Raw genomic sequence first — 20,656 nt, forward strand, 5'->3', positions numbered from 1 at the left:
CATACCTGGAATGATGTCCCAGAAGAACAGATGGGCCAAGGACCAGGTTTCCCTGAGAGGCCCTGGACAAGGGCGTGACCTTCACAGCCTCCGGCTCCTGGGCCAATGAGAAGAAAGTGAGGAGGGGGCCAGGATCGCCACCATTTGTGGGGCCTGCCCGGCTCGGGGTCCTTCCACATCGGATCTCACCGAACCTTCCAACCATGCAAGGAGGGGCTACCGCCCCTATAGCACAGCCAGGGTGGGTGCACTTGGTCCTGGGGCAGAGCGAGAACCAGGGGCCAGCAGAGAATGGGCCCCTCATGGGACCTGCTCACCATCAGCTATGTGAGGGCACTGCCAGTAGCCCACAATTTAGTGGAAAGGGTGACGGGTCTGGGTTCAAATCTTCCTGGGTTTGGACCCGTGTTCCCCATCTGACAGGCTGTGTAACTTTGGGCAAGTCACTCACTTGCCCCAGAGCCTCAGTTTCCTCATGTGTGAAGGGGGTTACTAATGCAGCTCTCTATCTGGGCTCCCTGGGCTGCCGTGAGGACCAAATGCAAGATCTGAGAGCAAAAGGGCTTTGCGAACCATGAAGAGCTGTGCACAGTTGGTGTCTGGAGGGGGCTACAGCAACAACTGAGTAACCACTATAGTGAGCTGGGCATTGTGCTAAGCCCTTTGTGTAGGTTGCCCCCTGTAATCCACACGTCCCCTCCAAGGAGGCCCCACCATCGCCCAGAGCACAGGCTGGGGCACAATAAATACCCAGGATCGCTGTCTTCCGTAAATGGCAGGACTGGGATTCTAGCCCAGGACTGCAGAGCTGTAGGGCTGGTGCTGAGTACTGGGTGGGTTCCAGGGAAGTCTGACCACTGGGGGTCCTTGAAGAGGCAGGGCCTGGAGCAGACGGGTCGGGGAGGCTCTGGAAGGGAGCCTCCTGCTGGCCCAGCTTCTCCTGTCACCTCCCTTTGATAGCCAATTAGTCCTGCTGCTTTGGTGGGCAGGACCTTTAACACACCAAGGCACGGTCCAGGAAGTTCATGGTTACTTACATAAGGGGAAACTGCCCTGGTGAGCTTCCCTGCCTCAGGAGAGGCTGCTGGAATGGCTGTCCCAGGATTACAGCCTCCAGAGAGGTGTCCGGAGTGTTTGACTACCTCCTCTTACTCCTCTGGGCCCTCCTGTCCTTTCCCCTTCTCACTCTCACACCACAGTCCACCTCTTACCAGCTCCCTCAGCTGCCCCTCCTCGCCCAGAGCTCAGGCACATGGGAGCCTTCCAGAGCCTCCTGCTTTGCACCGGATACCAAGCCTAAAACCTTCCTGCCCCACTGGAAAGCAACTGTTGAACTCACTGTTTGCCAGGCACAAGCATATCCAGCCACAACCAAGCTATGCCACCTTGGGCAGGTTCCTTAACTTCCCCTTCTGTGTCTCAGCTTCCTTATCTGTGAAGTGAGAAGGAGTTAATATTTGCAAAGGGTTTAGAAGAAGAGTACCTGGCACATAGCACATTCTATTTATTAATGTAAACTCATTACTTTAAACACATTTAAAAATCTTTACAGCAACTTTGCAAGGCAAGGATTGCCGAGCTCCATTTTATAGTTTGGCAATCAGAGCTCAGGCAGGACTGCTTTTATTAGTTCGTTTATTCAACAAGCATTTATTGAGCACCTACTGTGTGCCAGGCCAATGCTCAATATTTTGGGCACTTGATCCCACTTAGCCCTCACAGCTCTGTGAGGAGGTGTTAGTATCCCCCAAGGTGTCCAGACACCCCCTGGGAGGCAGGACCACCCTGGTTGAGACTCCTGGCTGCTTCCTGTCTGTCTGCGCCCAGCACCTGATCACAGGGAGGGCAGAGAATTGTATTTTGTCATGGCACAGAGTAAGTGCTCAATAAATACCTGTTAAGAGATGGAATAAAAGTATCCCTACTTTATAGATGAGCAAAGTGAAGTTCAGAGAAATGAAGTGATTTGCCCAAGATCACACAAATGATCAGTGGCAGAGTTGGGACTTGAACCTAAGTATGACCAGCTGGAAAGCTCATGTTCTTACCATGACAACAATTCTACCCACATGGAGGCAAGACAAGGTCTGAGCTGGGGTGTAGACTTGGAGCACAGGGCTGTAGATGCCTGTAGTGGTACAGATGGAGGCCAAGACCCCTCTATCCTTTTTCATTGAGAGCCCTGGTCCCTCCTGTCTCCAACCTGCCCATCTGGCTTTCCCCCTCAGGCCACACTGGCCATCCTGGTTCGGGAAGCAGCACTCCCTCATTAGGTCCCCCATCAAGAAGGGAGGCCAGCCAAAGCTTCAGAAATTCCAAATGCAGAAGTTGCCACACACAGCCTCCAGGGGGCCTCATCACTGCTCAGAGCCTTACCCAGGAGCTCAAGGTGAGAGGGAAGAGGCAGAGTGGAGGAGGGGTGGGGCAGCCTGAGGAGGGTGGGCCAGGGCCTTGGGCCTTCTGTGGGGGAAGGAGACTTCCGAGAGCAAGTCCAACCCCCTCTTCCAACCTATTTTCTGGCTGTGGAAACTGAGGCCCAGGGAAGGCAGAAAGATAAGGTAGAGCCCACCTTCACAAGTGCCCACCGTGTACAGGCAGAGTGCCAGGCTTTTTCACATTTATTATAATCGCTTCTGTGACCCTGGGAGATTGCAGAGCCCTCCAAAGTCAGGGTCTTCATGAACGCAGCAGAAAGCCTGCATACCAGCAGGTGTTCAGAAATGTTTGCTGAATACATGCACGGAGGAGGATTTATTTAGTCCCCAGAATAATCTGGTGAGGTGGGAATTATTATGCCATTGCGGAAACATGCTCAGAAAGGAGGGAACTGACAACAGCATCACATGCCGCTGGAAAATGATCTCTGGACACCAGGGACACATGTGGGGTGGGCACCAGATGGCAGCGGGTTGAGGAGTGAAGGCAGGTGAGAAAGGAAGCCGTGCAAGTTGCAGGCAGTCCTTCAAGGAGAGGATGAAAATACGGGAGAGAGAGTGAGTGCAGGGAGATAGAGAGACTGAGAGAGGGCACTCTGCTCTGGAGTAACAGGGAGTCAGGCAAGCTATTGCTCTCCTTTGTTGAGTTAACCTGGGGGAAACCTGGATAGGCTTCAGGGCTCATTGGATGGGGCCAGTAGAGACGTGCTGGAGACTCCCTGGGGCTCTCTATCTGCAGGTTCGGGGGCAGTTTTCTGAAGGTGGTCATTGAGCCGGGCATGGAGGTTCACTTCTTGGCAGAGAGCCCTGCTGCCCTTACAGGGGGCAGAGAAGGAGAATCACTGCTCACTGAGACCCCAGGGTGGGCCAGGCACAGCGCCGAGCACTTTTCTTACACAGCCTCAACCCCAACCCGCGGTCATGCGACTCCCACCAGCTCATTTATTCATTCAACAGATGCCGCATCAACATTCACTGCACATAGTGCTAGACGGGGTGGTTGGGGAGGGAGCAGGCAAGCTATGGGCTCCTGCCCTCATGCGAGAACACCGCACTCTCCACCAGGTGCTTTACCTCTTGAGCATCTGTCTGGTTCTTTGCCTACAAAACAGGGAAGCTACTTCTCTCTAACGACTGTGAGAATTAAGTGAGATGCCTTCGGGGACACTGTTCATGTGCCACCTGTAGCACCCTCCCAGCTGGAGGAACCTGCAGAAAGTCCCTACAAGCACGGGGCTCCTGTGTCTCTCTGCCTGAAGGCTCCTCAGGCTGCCAGACACTGAGCCCAGCCCTGGGAGGCGGGGCAAGCCTCACCCCTCCCCTTCCCCGTTGGACAACGGGTGTCGCCCTGCTGTGACAGTTCTGAGGTGCACTCTACAGTCTTATGGGTGGACCCTAGCGGACGAGCTCCAGCTGCCCCCCAGGGTCACCTGCCCATCAACACACTCTTTGCTGGCTTTCCTCCCCCACTCCCTCGAATCACCTCCACAGTAAACTTACACTCAAATCCTTGCTCAGAGCCTGCTCTGGGGCACGGCCAGCCTGGAACAGATGACTAAAACCTGGCATCCAGTAGATGTTCAGCAAATGCTGTTTGCCTCCACGCTCATTTTCACTTTGACAGAATCAGACGTCTTCGAGAACACAGTCATGGCTCCAGCCCAACCACCTCTGGCCCATCAGCATCATCCAGGAGCAGGTGTGGGCCAGTGGCCTGGGGGCGCAAGGACAGGGAGGAGGGTAGGGGTCATGGGCCCCGGGGCATTCACTGTAGGCTGAGCCACTTAGAAGCCCGGTGAATCTGCACCTTCCAGTTATAAAGTTATTTTCTGTGTTCCTGATTCTACGTTCTAGTTTTCATTCCACTGTTCCAAAGTATATGCTCCAACGTGGGGTTCTATGTTCAACATAATCGGCTTTAAGCAGCCCAAATTCCATGTTCTTGTTGCAAGCACCCAACACCTCACTCCCCTCTTCCTCCCAGGTGCCTCTGTGGTCGGCCAGGCCAGGGGCGAAGTTTCCCCGCGTCCGGGTAGAGTTCCTGATGCAGGCTCACTTGCCCCAGCAACTGGCTGGGATGGCCTACCGCCCAGCCCCGTGTGCCCGGCTGGCCGCCGAGCTGAGTGCTGAGACCCAGGACCTGGTTAAGGCTGTCGCCCCGCCCCGCCACAAGCTAGCATGCTCCGTCAAGCATCCGGAGCAAGGGGCAGGATGACATAGTGGTCTCCAGCCGGAGCCTGTGGGATCCACATGGAGACAGCTTTGCCACGTAACACTATGTGAATCCCACGCTCTTCTGTGTGGCACTGGCCTACGCCATCTGTTTACAGTGCGGCATGAGGGGTCCCGAACCCGTGTGGGGCCCTGTGCTGGATCCTGGCATGGAAAACTCTGCCCTTGGCTCACCAGTCAGTGACCTGTGCAAACAGTACCCACCCAGGCAAGGCAGCAGTCCCCACAACCCACCGTCCATGAAAACAAGAAAATGAATAGGATGGGTCTACACTACCCCTCCTCAGGCCACCCAGACCACACACGCTGTTGCGTTCCTGTGCCTCTGGCTGGAGTTATATCAGCCACGTGCAGCTCCCAGCTGGCTGTACAGATCAGAAGCTCTGAGGGGCAGCTATCTATGTCTTTGATTAATAAAAAATGGGAGATAAATTAATAATGACTTAACACATGCAATTTGGGATCAAAATCTTCCAAAGCATGGGGAAAATAATAAAAAGGGGAGTTCCTGATAGCGAAAGTTTCAGAACGAGTGCTGTTCTCAGAGGCCAGCCATGAGGCAGGCACGGCCGGGGCCACCAGGGAGACACGGGAAAGAAGGAAGGGACCGGGTTCTCGCACGGCTCTGTGCTCGGTGCTGTGCTTGGGCACCACCCACGCTTCCTTCATCTTTACACAACCCTGGAAACAGCACAACTGCCCCCCATGTTGTAGATGAGTAAACTGAGGCTCCGAGAGGCCAAGTTATTTGCTCTGCCAAGTTATATTGAAACAAGATCTGCCTCATTTAAAAAGGAAAACAAAACAAAACCCAAAAACCAAAAACAAGAAAGAGGAAGGAAAAAAGGAAGGAGAAGCAGAAGGACAGCAAGGACTGCCAATGCTGCTCTTCCTATCTAAGTGGTGGCCCCGGACCAGGGCACACAGCAGGTGCTCTTAACAGTTTCAAATGAAAGACAGGCCTGGAGGCATAAAAGGGCACAGCCAATCCTGAGGGGGGTGGGAATGAATGTCTTTAAGCCTCTAGTTTCTGAAGCACACTGACCAGGCATATTTAGTCTTCCTTTTTAAAGCTTTAATTATGGAACCATTTCAAACACAGAAAAAGCAGACATCAGTGACCCCATCACCCAGATTCACCGGATGTTCATATTTTGCTATACTCAGTTCAAATGGTTTTATATTGAAGTGATGCAGACATCAAAAGAAAAGCCCTCACCCCACGCTATCCCCAGAGGTCACCACCATCCTTAAAGTTGGTTACCCCCTTCCTGAGCATTTGGCATTGTTTTGCGTTTTTTAACTTTCAGAGTGTTGGTATCTCACTGTACCCTTCCTTCTACAACTTGACTTCCACTCCGTTATTATGGGTTTTTATTTTTTGAGTCTATGCTGACACATGTAGGTCTAGTTCATTCATTTTAGTTGCTATATGTTATTTTACTGTGTGAATATAGAAGTTTATTTTTCTAGTCTCTTATTGATGGACACATGGGTAGTTTTGATTCTTTGCTGTTTCATACAGTGCAGCAATGAAACCCTTTACACACATCTCCTGGTGTACTCATGTGTCACATATAACCTTTATAACAACTGCAGCGTGTTGGAATTTATGCACCCCTACGTGACCTTGTAGAATTGCTTAATGTCGTAGAAGCTTGGTTTTCCTCATCAGTAGGTTGGGGTAATAAAATAGTATGCATTTTGGTGACCATTAGGTGCTTTGGCAGAGATGAGATGCATTTTGCATCCCGTGAGGTACCCATGAATATCCGTGGTTTGCTATGCAGATATTTGGCACTCAGGATGTACTGCACGCCCTCCCACGCTGGGACACCGTGCACAGGCCCATGGTGTGCTCACGTGCAGACCGGACGGTCTGAGAGGTGCAGCAGGAGCAGGACACATAGAATCTGCTCATTAACGGAGCCTGGAGTGGTGGGAGCAGGCACAGCTTCAGAGAGGGAGGGGTACCGAGCTAAGTCCTCAAGGGACCAGGAGGCAAAGGCAAGCAGAAGTGGGAAGGGTGGAAGGATGGCCCAGACACAGAGAGCAGCAAAAGTCAAGGGATGCGCTGGCGCGAGAGCAAGTGTATCCGCGCACAACCTACGAGGTGGGGGCGAGGGGTGAGGACAGGACAGAGTCTGGAGAGGCAGGCAGAGCTGAGATGCCGCATCCTAGGTCAACAGGGAGCAGCTGAAGGATTTGAAGCAAGGGAGTGACAGGCTCAGATATGCATGTTAAAAAAAAAAAAAGCGGTCTGAATAAGCTCTGGAGATCTGCCATTCAACACCGTACCTTCAGTCAACAATAGTGTACCGTGCACCAAAATTTGTTAGGGGGGTAGCTCTCATGTTAAGTGTTCTTACCACAACTGAAAGACCAGGTCTGGCTGTAGCATGGAAGGCATGAGGGGAGGGGCTGGGAGACCAGTGAGGGGGCGCTGGGAAGCCGTGCAGGCGAGACACGGTGCCGGTGAACGCAGGCAGTGGTCCTTCTGAGGCCATCACCCCGACTGTGTGCCCCCCCTCCACTGACGACACGCAGCAGGGGGCTTCATCAGGAGGGACAGACAGGACCGGCCAGCTGACAGAGCCTCACCTCCAATTCAAACAGCGTGTCCTCATACACCCCAACCAGTCCCCTTCTTGGGGTCACTTATCATCTTGCAAGGCACGAGCTCTCAAGTCTCTGGATGACAGAAGCCCTTTTGGCATCTCGGTACCAAAGGCATGGCCAAGGGTCCTCACCATTGTCCCATGATGGGGGCCAGTATCCAGACGGCATGGATGCCATGTGGGGTGACGGGAAGGGGAGGACAAGAGGGGCCGCTGGTTAACACTGCATGGCCGTATCTAACATTGAAACATGTAATATATAAAATGGGACAAAGACACAAAAGAACTGCCCCAGACCACCATCTCTTAAGGGGGGACTCCCTACCAACCCTAACTCTGAATGACAGTACTGCCTTGGAAGCCTCTACCCTCCGGGCAGTGGCATTGTCCCCGGTTGCCCAAGAGCTAGGCTAAAAGCCCTTGCCATCCGCTCTCCTAGCATCAGTCCTTCCCTTTCTAGCACACTCCTCCCTTTTAGATTTACAAGTTTAGTTTTCGTACTCCTTGTTGGGCTCTAAGCTCTGGGACAGAGCGACCAGAACCGCATCTGCCTTGTTCACTGTACTTTCCCTAGTGCGAGCACACAGTCTGACTCAAAACAGGCCCTCCAGGACTATCTGTGAGTAGCGTCAATAGGATGCACTGGGGGAGGGGAAGCGGATGGAAGACGCTCAGATTTCAGAGGCCCGGGGACAGGAGAAGTGTCTTGCCCAGGTCACAGGAGAGGCGGTAAGAGGTCAAGGCTCCCACTCGGGACCTCTGAGGCTCAGTGCAGGTCTTCCCACTCACTACACTGAGCCGAAGAGGCTGCGCGACAGACCGGCATGCCCCAAAGACAGTCCATGGAATGCTGGTCTCAAAAGATTCTAGTGGATCAAACTGTTCTGTAGTTAAATAAGCGTGGCAAACTGAGTTAAACAAAATGAAAAAAAAATTTTCTTTGCCATTGGACTTTTCAGAGCCTTTGATATGCTAATGTGCATGGGAGTCTTGGCGAAGGTCACAGGCAGTGTTGCCGCATCTGAGTGACCGAGGAATTGTGCCTGGGAAATGTAGTTTGAGACCTATGGCACCATCCCCCATCTGCTCGCCATGGTTGTTTAGTGAACATGGCACAGCACGGAGATTTGCTGCGACTTTCTGGGCAACGCAGGAAAACCCGATCTCACAAATGGAAATAACTGCAAACCCCAATATATAAATGGGACGAAAACAGAACTGCTCGGGTTGAAGGTTGAAGGGGGCCTGGAGATCCCACCTGGCTGTCCCTTCTCTGCTGCCATGCCAAGAACCCTAGGGTCCTTCAGAGCCCAGTTTGAAAATCACTGGTTACACAGCTCTCAGTACAGGTGACATCGGGAGACCTGGCTTCTGGTGCCAACTCTGCCATGAACTGTTTTACCCTGGGCAAATCTCTTAGCCTCACTGGGCCTTGGTTTCCCCATTTACACAATGAGTCTATCGGACGGGATGCTTTCTGGAGTCCTGAACTTTAATCTCTGGTGTGAGGAGGACTGTGATTCCGTGACTATAAAGTTCTAATTCTATGATTCCACGCTTCTCGGATTCTGAGATTTCATGGCTTAATATTCCGATTCTGGAAGTGCCCCCAGCCAGCCAGGGCTGCTTCGGCACAGTGGAGCCCAGGCTGTGGAAACCAGAATTCATGACCTGCAGGGTGCTGCCCGGGAGTGCCGGGTACCTGGGGAGGGCTTGCCCCATGCAGGATGGAAGGGTGGGGTGGGGAGGGGGGCGGGGTGGGGAGGGCAGCGGGGGTGGAGCGGAATCAGCAGCTGCTCAGTGGGCAGAGCAGAGAGAAGGACCCAGGTCTCCTGACTCCTGCTCTATCTTTAGATCTCCATAGCAACCGTCACCAGGACTCCGGAGGAGCTGAAGGCAGGCTGAGCTGGCTGCCTGCGGGAGGGAGGGGTGTTTGTTTCCGTATCTCTTTTGCTCAGGAAAGGACTCTTGCTCTTGAGAAAGGGGAAGGGAGACAGAGAGTGAAGCCGTTTGCAGCAGGAAAGGCCTGGGCCCGATACGAAATAAAAGTAATCCAGGGCCCACCTCACTCGGAGAATGTGATCAGGTCACAGAAGCTGAGACCGCTGTGTCAGGCTTGAGGCACTGGAGGTACATAAGGCAGGTTCCTCCTCCAAAGAGCTCTTAGCTACCCCTACGCTCATTCCCTAGGCATTTGCAAGCAACATATCCGAGCCAGCCCTGAGGCCACAGCAGGGAGACACATCTTCCAGGGAAAGCAGACTTTTGAACAGACTTTTATAGGGCAGGGGCAGATGGGGGTCCCCAAGCCCCCTAATCTAAGGAACCTGGGAAGCTCCTCCTGCACCTTCTCCTGCCAACTCCTATCCATCCCACGGCTTAGCATGGACCTGACTTTCTCCAGGGAGCCCTTGACTCCCAGGCTGGTGGCTCTCCTCCTAAGAGCTCCTGCGGCCCCATCCTCCTTCTACACAGCAATATGTCTGCCCGAGGGAGTTGGCCACCCCGTGGGGTAGATGGGAGGCGGAGGTGCGCAGAGGCAAAGACCTTCACCTAGGTCACCTGGCCAGTTAGCGGCAGTGCCAGGCCTGCTCTTCATGTTTTCTGACTCAAGTCCGTGCTTCCTCCAGTGTCCCAGTGGCAGGACCCTGGCGAGGGCTAGAAGAGGAAGCAGGAGTCCTCGGCCAGGCCTGCGCACAGCAGGTACCTGGCCATGTCCTTGGTAAACTCCGCTGAGCCACAGACCAATGCAAACGGCTTTCTCCGACAGGAGCCAACCAGCTCTTCAATCAGGTCCTGGGCCAGGCGGCCAAAGCGGGTCTTCTCCCGGTAACTCCAGGGAAGCTGCTCCGGAGAGTTCTCCTGAGACAATGAGAAATAGTGCAGGCGACTACTGGGAGGTCTTCAGAGTTCACGCAGCCAGTATGGTCTACCAAACCAGGAAACTGAGGCAGAGGCCCTATCACAGGCCAGGCACTTCCTGGCACTGGCACTCTGATCACCCTCATAACAAGCGTGGGGGGGGACGGTTATCCTCTCCCCATAGGTGAGACACAGGGAGGAGGCACACCCAGGGCACACGAGGCAGGCCCCACCAATTCTCACTGCTTCCCAGGGGCCACTGCACCTGTCACTCCAGGGGGACGTCATCTCCCCAAGATTGTGGGTCTTTTTAAGGTTGTCCGCCACCATCACCCAGGGAGTACAACACATGTTCACCTGTCTCATGAAGTTTCAGTGATCTTACTGAGCGAGCAAACACTTAACTGGGCGGTCACTCTGCGCCTGGCACTGTGGTAGGCCCTGGGATGTGGCAGCTGCTCTAAACAGACAAGCTTCCCGGCCTCACTCTGGCTGTGTGAATGAGGGATCCAAGGCAGCAGGGCCTTAACCCAGAGGGGGCTACTTCTCACACAGAAAGGCCAGAAGGAGTATTCCGGGGCATAGCGTGCCCGAGTGACCCAGGCTGCTCTTTCTGCCCCTCTAGCTTCACCTGTGGCTTACATCCTCAGGATCACAAAAGAAACGCTCCACCCTCAGCTTACGTGGAGGAACTTCTCTTTTCTAAATGAACATTTTGTCGAGATACACCATACCTACAGAAAAGCGCACAAATCAGTAAGTGTACGTAGTCTGAAGAACTCTAACGGAGGGAAGAAACCATATAACCAGAAGCGAAACACCCAAAAACAGAACAGGACCATCACCTCTGCAGACCCTATTAAGGTGAGCTTCTAGTTTCTGGGGAAAGCAAAGAGACAGCATGGAGAGAGGGGGTTGGAGTCCAAGCTCTGCCACCATGTTCTAGCCAAGTGACTAGGACCTCTGTGAGCTACCGTGATGAGCACAGGCCTCTGCTCTCAGAGGTACTCACAGGGCCCTGGAGCCTGGCGCCACAGAGCTCACGTGACCCCATGGGCTTTTCCTAGGACAGCACTGTGGTGCTCACAGGGGATCCTCTCTGATGATCTGGACCTTCCCGTGCCCCCTCCGTGCTCTGACCCACCCAAAGAGCCCTTGAGGGTAGAGACCAACAGGGCCCACCGGCCTCACACCTCCCTGCCACTGCCCAATCCCCCCTGGCTAGTTAGGTTTGGCACAGCATCCTTCCTCCAACCGCACACCCAAAGATGTGGTGGGTCTGGTTGTTGCTCAGGTGGGCTGCGGGGCCTGTAATCAATGATGGTGAGCAGAGTAGGTACCGTCAAGGAAGAGAGCCCAGGCTATGACAGCAGAAACGCCCACGCCAGTCTTGGGACTCTAGAAAGGCTTCCGGGATGGAGTCACACCGCAGCAGGGAGATGTGAGCGGGGAGTAGGTGTTAGGCGAGGAAGAAGGGAAAAGTGCTCCTGGAAGGGGGAACAGCGCCAGCAAAGGCAGACCTGGCAACCAGAAAAGCACGGTGCACTCACAGCACGTGCAGACCAGTGACGCCAGGACACACAGGGCAGGTGAGCCAGGAAACAAGGCCACGGAGGCTGGTGCAACCACGCGGGCTTGGCTGTCATCCGGGGAGCGGTGGGGAGCCACAGAAGGGCTGAAAGCATGGTCGTGGTGTGGTCTGTGCCGCCCTCCTGGCTGCACGATGAAGGACACACTGGCAGGGCATGGCTGGAGAGGGAGACCGTTGAGGAAGCTGTGGCTGCAGCCTGGGCAGGACAGGGAGCAGCCTAGGTCAAGGAGGCATGGAAGGGTAGGCAGCACCTCCCACTCCACTGCCCCTCACCAGTCCCTGCCATTGACAGCCAGCCCCCTCGCCTGCCCAGCCCCAGGCCAGTGGTATCATCAAAGCCCTGGCCCAGGGCTAAAGACCCTTTATTGCTGGTCAACTTTAACTCTGCCCTCAAGCCCAGGCTCAATGCCAGCTCCTCTGTGAAGCCCTCCCTGCTTGCTGCCAGCTCACACTTAATTCTCCATCAATTCACTGTGTTACTTTGATCAAGGTTCTTAATCTCTGTGCCTTAGTTTCCACATCTATAAAATGGGCACAATAGCAGTGCAAGCCTCCCAAGATTATGCTGGGATTAAATGACGTAACACACATAGAGAGCTTAGCACAGTGTCAGGCACAGAGAAAACACTCAGTGAAGCTATCCCTGTGGCTGTCTCCCCATATACAGGTGAGCGCCTGGAGGGCAGGGGGCAGGCTGTCTTCATTTCTAAATTCTGTGGTCGGGGGAACAGAAGGCTGGGCAACAGCCAGTGACTCTGCCAGGTGCCTGCCTTCCTGCTGCTCCTGCCCACTTCCTTGACCTGGCACTTGAGCAGGGTTGCACGCCAGCCTTTGCTTCATTCTCCTGCCTCCAGCACCTCCTGCGGCTGCTAACATTCACCAAGTACCACACTCTTGATGTTCATGCCACTGAGCATTCTGTCCCATGGACAGGCCCACAGAGCCTGGCCACTGAGGATCCCAGGACTCCTGGTATTGGGAAGGGAAACCCAATTTCCTGACACCACCCCCGCCACTCAATCATGATGCTGAAGATTGGCTCAGTCTTTAGGAACGCTCTAAAACTGCCTCAAGTAGGAAACTGATGGGAAGGGTGCTCCAAACTACTGGGCAGTAAGGCTGACCCTGAGCAACACAGAACAGAGGGGAGGCCCCAGCAGGGAACCCCAACCCTGGTGTGAGAAAGAGAAATAAAGCTATAGACCCAGGGGAAGGCAGATGACCGAAGGCAGATGACCAGAACAACTCAGGGCCTGGCTTGGAATAAGGAACAAGATGGCCCCCTCCCACAATGGGCCAGAGGGGAGGGCCCGGGCAGGGTGGCCATGGAGGGGAGAAGGAATCAGAGAAGAAGAGGTCAGGAGGCGGAGTTGCTTCCAGTTCAAGTATCTGAAGCTTGGAGAGTTTGGAAGCAGCATTCCCGCCATGCAGGGCAAAGTGATGTGGTAGGGGCCCTAATAAATGCGGTAAACCCAGATCCAACTTACTCCACCAACTGTTGATGGAGTGCGTGCCTGGCACTCTGCTAGGCACGGAGGAGAGAACGGTGATCCAGACACATGAGCCTTACCCAAAGGAGCTTATCACCGCCTAGGGGACATCTGTGGTCTGGCCCACTGACTCCATAATCAGGCCCTCAGCACATAAACCTGGTGATGCCAGGGGGCAGATAGTAGGCAGCAAAGCATGGCGGGGAGGGCTGGAGCTCAGCCCTGACTTCGCCCATCCAGCAGCATGGATGCACTAGCACCTTCACATCTCTGAGCGTCAGTTTCCTCATCTACTCAACAAACATAACCTTCCTTGCCAGGCAGGTGGGGATTCCCACTGGTGGCAGGGGGCAGGGAGGCCCCAGGGGATCCTCAGGACAGCTGCAAGGGGAAACCACAGTGCCCATCAGGGAAGGAAGTCACCACGCTGGGCTCACCTGGCTGAGTACAAAGAAGGTACGGACATTCCAGAAACGAGCTTGCTCCTGGAGGAAGGTTTTCAGGTAGATGCCCTCAAACGTCTTGAAGCAGCCGACCAGGGTGACAAAGGTCTCATCCTCTGCATTGTCTGTTATGCTTTGCAGGACAGGCACCATGGGGGCCAGGCCAGTGCCCGAAGCCAGCATGAGGAGCTCACCGTACTGGGGGACAGAATGGGTATATGACAGACGTCAGCCCACCCACCTGCTCTAGGGACTTTTCTTGGGCTTGCTTCAACTGCACAGCCCTGCCCTTCCTGGGGGTCCCACCCATCTGAGCTCCCCTCTCAACATCCTCCAAGAAGCCATCCTTGCTTGCGAGGTCTGTGGAAGAGAAATCATGCAATCGGGAGGCTCTAAGTGGCTTTGTTGCTTTCCTAAGCCAACTCCACAGGACTTTGTTTGCACATTTCTCTTGACAGGTAGCCCACTACCTCCCAAAGCAGTCTGTTCTATTATAGGGTGACTCCCCTTGCTGGTGAGGTCTTTCCGCCTCACCCTGAACAGAAACCTGCTCCCACCAAAGCCTTGTCTACCACCCCTATCCCAGCTCTGCTCTCTGGGCTGCCTTCCCTGCCCCAGGGCAACCCTGTAGAGATCTGAGGGCCCCGGCATGGATGCCTCCTCTTCTCTAGACTGAGACACTGACTATACATAAGCACCCAGCATAGTGCTGGCACAGAAGTCCCATGCAACATGTGAGTTTCTTCTCCAAGAGGCCCCAGTTTCATTGACCCAATCACTGACTCCATCTCCTGGCTCTAGATCTCTGAAGTAAGGGTGATCTTCTTTAAGATCAGGGCTTTAAAGGTTAGTGCCTGACCTATACAGCAAGGTGGTTTGTCTCCTACATTCTAGAGATCAGGCCTCTGAGAATGCAGTCCAGGTTTTCACTAGCTTTATCGACAGCCAATGCATTATCACACCTCCTCGAGTATCAGTCATGCAGACCTGGGTATAAATCTCCAGCCATATGATCTGGACAAATGCTTTCAGTTCTCTGGGCCCTGGTTTCTTCCCCAGTGAAATAAATGAATGAATGAATGAATGAATGAATGAATGAATAAGTAAATAAAATAACAGCACCTCCCCACAGTAGCACGTGTCTCAGGATGGTTGTGAGGATTAGACAAGATGTCATCAGGTGCCTGGTGTGGACCCTGGCACTCAACACAGTTCCATCCTGTCTCTCACTGAGACCTGCTGCCGGCTGCCCCACCCTGTTCAGCCCCCCGGTCCTGGGCCTGCCATGTTCCCCCTCTTTCTCCCATCACTGCTCAGGGTGTCTTCTGGAAAGCTGTCCCCAAGCCAGTAGCGTATGAGGGATCCTTTCTTTGCATCCCCACAGCTCTCTGTGCACCTTCCTCATGACACTGGTCACACCATATTGTCACCATTTGTGTGTGTCTGCCCCCCCCATCACACTGTGAGCTTCTGGAAGACAGGGCCTTGCCTGACCCACCTGTGGCCCAGGGTGGAGACCTGCAAACGTCTGCAAGGAACACACAGGCAGATGCTCACATACCAGTGTCACGGCTGCTGTGGTCGCCGTCTACCATGAAGACCCCTGCAGAGCAGCACAGCAGGGCCAGGAGGAGGGCCAGAACAGCCCCACGTCCCCCAGGGGAGCAGAACCAAGCCTTAGCCAGTTTCAGCAGCGAAATGTTTGTGTGAGATGACAACTCGTCTTCCTCACTGCCTGGCTCTACAACCTCCCTGGACAGGAAGTGCAGGGGCTTTGCAGGGGTGCCTGAGAGGCTCCACCCAGAAATGGTGGGCAAGAAAATGTTCATTGCGGGGCACCTGGGTGGCTCAGTTGGTTAAGCGTCCGGTTGTTGATTTCTGCTCAGGTCATGATCTCACAATTTGTGGGTTTGAGCACCACATCAGGCTCTGTGCTGACAGTGCGGAGCCTGCCTGGGATTCTCTTTTTCTCCCTCTCTCTCTACCCCTCCCCGATTTGCATGCACACATGCTTTCTCTCTCTCTAGAGAATCCCAAGCAGACTCCGCACTATCAGCATGGAGACCGACGCGGGGCTCAAAGCCATGAACCATGAGATCATGACCTGAGCTGAAGTCAGATGCTTAACCAACTGAGCCACCCAGGAGCTCCTAAAGAAACTTAGACAAAAAAAGACAATGTTCATCAGGGGTCCCCTCGAGGTCAGCAGGAAACAGGGACAATCCTGGTCTCTGCTCTCAAGACCTTGGGGGACACAGAGACACCCTCAGCTAAAATGCAAGGCTGAGCATGGTTTGTACTAGAAGTGCACTACACAACAGCATTACCACATATACACCACGCATCCATAAAGTAGGGGTAGCAGTACCTAAGAGCTGTTGTGAGGATAAAGTAAAATTTTAGCACGGCAAGGGCTAAAATCGGAGCCTGACACGCACACAGTGCCACACAGGTGTTTCACAGTATCATTATACACCAATACGTGTGTGCATGTGCACTTGTGTACACACCTGTGTGTGGAAAAGGAATTAGAAGGTCATCTGCCAAGATAGTAAGGCTGGTGTGTCTGGGTAGATGGCCTACAGGGGTTCTTTACTTTCTTCTTTTTGCTTTGCTAAATGGTTGGTTGGTTGGTTGGTTGGTTTTTGGTAATGTACAAGGACCATATTTCTAATACACAATAAAAAGCTATTTTTATATTAAACAAAAATAATGGAGAGAAAGAAAGGATTCATTCTTTTCACTTGTTTTTGTTTTGCTTTGTTTCCTGATCATAAATGTAATAGATGCTCACTGTGGATAACTTGGAAGGTATAATGAAGAAAACAAAAATCACCCATAATTCTACCACCCAGAGCCACTAACATTTCATTGCATTTTTTTATATTTTTTCTGTGCATTTAAACTTAGTTGCCCAACCTGTTGTACATTTGGTTTTATACACAGTGTTTGTCACCAGATCTTACAGCGTAAGCACAGACCATCATTTATAAACATAATTTAAAAATCCAGGATAATAGTTTATCAAGTCCCTGTAACCCAGTGTACCTAACAGTTGCCCCGTTGTTGGATATTCCGTTTCCTCCAGTTTCGTGCTATAATAAAGCTTCCGTGTACATGTGCACAACAGACAACGTTTGGATTCTTTCCATAGGACAGGCTTCCAGAAGTGGAATTGCTGGGTCTAAGGATTTGAAGATTCTTAAGATGTGGTACACACTGCCCAGCTGCTTTCCAGATATGCACCAACTGATGAGAAATTATTAATTCGTCCCGGGCACATCAGGGAAGGATATAAATATGCCAGGAAGATGAGGGGAAGAGCCTTCAGGCTGGGAAGCAGTGGGCTCCCAAGTGGAGAACCATGGGGTGTAAAAGGAGTAGTCTCCATAGTTTTGTAGCTGGAATGTGAGAGTGGAAAGATACCTGAAGATCTGACGGTTAGGAGTCCTGAGTACCAAGTATGTGAGTGTGGATTTTCCAAGCAATGGGCAGCCATGGACAGTTCTAGAGCATATGCAGGCAATTTTGTTTCTTAGTGCCTATTCCATCTCCTCCCATGTCCAACCCCAAAGATACTCTTGGAGTTGAATTTGGGCTCAGGAAGAATGGCACAGTGCAATTCTGCAGCCTGAAACAGGAAAACCGTGGTCCTGGGGCTAAGCCAGGAGGGGTCTGCTGAAGACTCAGTGTGCTGGCACCAACCTGGTTTGGTTTATAGAAGAAGTCTCCAAATGGACCTCGCCAGAAAGCGGTGTCTCCTGCGCTCCAGGACTCGACGTACCGGGACATCAGCCCAGTCTGGTAGCACTGGGAGCAAACACATGGAGACCTCACTGAGACAGGCACATACGCCCAATATAAACCACATCAGCCACTAATGTGCGCCCTTCCAGCAGGCCAAGTGCCATATGTGTGTTATCTCATTTAATCCTCCTAGTCACCCCAGGGTTGGTAGTCATTCCGTATTTTCAGATGAGGCCCAGAAGCTTATCCAGAAGGGAAACGGTGAGGCTGGGATAAGAACCACAGGACCGACAGCCTTACCTTCAGAGGTCTCAAACCCACACGACTACAGGGACCGTATACGTAGCATCACTGAGTAAAGAACTAGGTATGAGATGATTAATGGCGACTGACACTCACTCTCAGTATCAGGGAGACAACACAGGGAGGTGGGGACTGTAGTAAACTGGTGAGTGAATGCATGCTCCTTCTAAAGGAGGAAGATACTTTGCAGACTCCAGGATACAGTTTGTCACATCTTCTGATTTTCCAAGAGGGGCAGGAGATACAACTTTTATGTAAAATTACCTTGTTTTGAAATGTCAGAAATCAATTCTAATTTTTTAAACACTGTGCAGGCCCAAACCAAAGATAATTATGTGCCAGTTTGTAGGCCGCTCATTTGCAACCTCTTCATTGCCTGTTACCGTGTCCTGGCTGGATGAGAAAAGTGAAGGTTGTAGAGGGGACTCCTTCACGGGGGTGGGCAGCCCACATTTCCTGGGGGCATGCCCACTCTGGGTCTGGCACCATGCTGGGGCTGCAGGGAAGACAGCTAGACCGTAAGTTCCATGAAGGCAGCCAGAGTCTGAACCATGGGAAAGACTTAATAAATATCTCAATGAATGAATTAATCAATCCAGATTCAGGCCCACCCCTTAAGGAGCTCACAAACTAGGAGGGACTGAAGTCTCACACATACACAAGATAGAGACTACCTAAAACCCCATGAAAAGGACAGAGTGCTGAGAGAGCCCTGAGGAGGTGCAGTCACTTCCAATGGAGTAGGATCAGGAATGGCTTCCTGGAGGAGGAGGCATTTGAGCTGAAGCTTGCAGGCTAGGCAAGACTGCATTCCCTGGGGATAGAAGCAGGAAGGCAGAGAGGATTCTGGGTATCAGGTGTGGTGTGGTCAAGGGAAGGACAGTCCAAGACACAAGTGTGAAGAGGAGGGGGAAGCTCTGGTAGACAGGACTGAAAGGGTGTCTCGAGTGAGATTATAACCAAGCTGGAAGGAGATGGAACCTTGGTCACCAGACACGCTTTGAAGAGCCCACAACTACCCGTGGGAGCATCCCTGACTTCCTCGGGCACCATATGCATAAAGCAAGCAAAGTCTTCAGCTCTCCTGCAAGAGGCCTGGGAGGGAGGCTACAGTTCTCCACCTAACTTGCTGGAGACCTGCCTCCAGCGCACCTGTTTTCTGGCCCCGGTCTTGGCAGAGGCACAGCCCCAGCTGGGGCTTTCACAGCCCTACCGCACAGACAGCACTCAAGGAGAAAGGAAGGATTCTTCTGTGTCTCCAGCACCCACCCAAAGCCTGCTCTATACATACCTGTTAAACAGAACTGACACCGAACTTCTGTTCTTCCACTTGGGATCCTATTACCCAAGGGGCCTTGGGACAGTGACATCATCACTCTGAGCATCCGTTTCTTTATCCGCAAAGTGGGATAATAAGATCTGCTCTGCAGGATGGTTATGAGGTTGAAAGGAGACGAGGAATATAAAGAGCTAGAAGCAGTGCCTGGTGCCCAGAAGGTGCCTGAGAAATGAGAGTTCCTCCTTCCCATCCACATGGGAGGTAAACCTAAAAAACCTGCCTGCCTTCCCAATTTGCAAAGACATTTTCAGCTCTTCCCAGCCAGCGGCTTAGGGATAATTAAGCATCTCTCTAAAGAGAGGCTTTCCGGTAACGAAGGAGAAAATCAGCCTTACAGCTGGGACAGATCCAGCTGCCCTGAAGAACGGTCTCCAGGCTTATCCTTTCAACAGAAACACACCCAGACAAGCAGCTTGGGGAAGCAGGCCATTTGGAGAGGATTTGTGGAATCTCCCAGACAAACAGTTGCGTGGAGAAGGGATCCCATCCAAGCTTATGTGTGAGGGAATAAACACTCGGGCTTTGACTGAAGTCAGGGAAGACAGGAGCCAAGACAGTGCTGGGGTCCTGAAGTCAGGAGACTCACTCACCAGCCACACTGCTTACTACCTGTGGAGGCTTGGGTCCCCCTGGGGTCTCAGTGTGCTTATCAATGAAAGGGAAATAATAATTCCTGCCCTACCAGGGAGATAAAGGATGTGAAAGCAATTCTTAAATATCAGTGTTCCCTGGGACTCTGTTTGGGAAATGACAATGTAGATGATCAGGTTGACTTGTATAAAACTACCACTTCTGTTAAGTCAAATATGTTAGAGTATCAGCAATTTCACACAGTTCAACCTAATTATTTTTTCCACATAATTGGACCTTCAAGCCCTCTTATATACATCTGGCACCCAGGCCTTGGGTCTTGCAGGGAAGGGGGGATTTGTACCCAGCCCATTTTGTTCAGCTCATCTCTGCCAAGTGCCCCACCCACCTTGGCTGCTCCCACGAGCACCCCTCCTCCTGCCAATCAGACTGGGTACAGTTCCCACTAGACCATGCTCTGTTTCACACCTCCCTGCCTTCGGTTAGCTGTCCCTTCAGCCTGGAATGCCACTCCCTACCACTGCCAATATGTATTTGGTCTTCAAGGCCCAACTCAAATGCCCCAGCCCCTGTCTACCTCCCTGAGAGGTGGTCTCAGGTTAGTTCAGTTCACAAGGTGCTCCATGTCCCACCTTCTCCTGCTTGCCTCCTGCAATTCCAGGACAAGTGACTGACAGTTCCCCAAACTGTGCCTCCTTTGCCATTGTATGTGTTGTTCCCAGCACTGAGTTTCCTTTCCACATATCCCCCTCAGTCCTCCCCTCCTTAACTTCAACATACAGCTCAAACTCACAGCTTCTGCTAGGAAGCCCAGCTCCCTTCCCTGCAGCCCCAGCTGCCCTGAATTGGATTGGGGCCTTCTGTCATGCCATCTATCATATCATAGTGTCCTGGTCCCTTGTCAAAGGTGGGCATAGTATCTGACTCATCTTTGGATCCCAGCTACAAGCACACAGTCAGTACCAAATGACTTGGTTCCCCCTTCCCCTGGGTTCAGGGCTCATT

The 20,656-nt window shown here is 52.6% G+C and overlaps 1 protein-coding gene across 8 annotated transcripts in view; it reads right to left on the reverse strand.

The window, feature by feature from the left end:
- LOC106975074 (NADH-cytochrome b5 reductase-like) overlaps window positions 1-20,656 on the reverse strand; it is a 33,859-nt gene that overhangs the window by 5,794 nt on the left and 7,409 nt on the right. For 3 of the 8 annotated variants that reach the window (XR_008294887.1, XR_008294888.1, XR_008294886.1), the window contains exons 5-8: window positions 17,377-17,481; window positions 13,666-13,869; window positions 1,340-1,432; window positions 6-97 (exon numbers count right to left, since the gene is read on the reverse strand). Coding sequence is in view for 5 of the 8 variants with exons in the window: in XM_053214085.1 (XP_053070060.1) it covers window positions 6,774-6,900; window positions 9,993-10,147; window positions 13,666-13,869; window positions 17,377-17,481 (591 nt within the window). In the remaining 3 variants the exon portion in view is untranslated. Of the gene's footprint in view, window positions 1-5; window positions 98-1,339; window positions 1,433-1,463; window positions 4,150-5,720; window positions 10,148-13,665; window positions 13,870-17,376; window positions 17,482-20,656 lie in introns of those variants that run through there. The other 5 variants (XM_053214085.1, XM_053214086.1, XM_053214088.1 and 2 more) reach the window with 4 other exon arrangements.

Source organism: Acinonyx jubatus, chromosome C1 (assembly GCF_027475565.1).
Source record: "Acinonyx jubatus isolate Ajub_Pintada_27869175 chromosome C1, VMU_Ajub_asm_v1.0, whole genome shotgun sequence".
NCBI lineage: Eukaryota > Metazoa > Chordata > Mammalia > Carnivora > Felidae > Acinonyx > Acinonyx jubatus.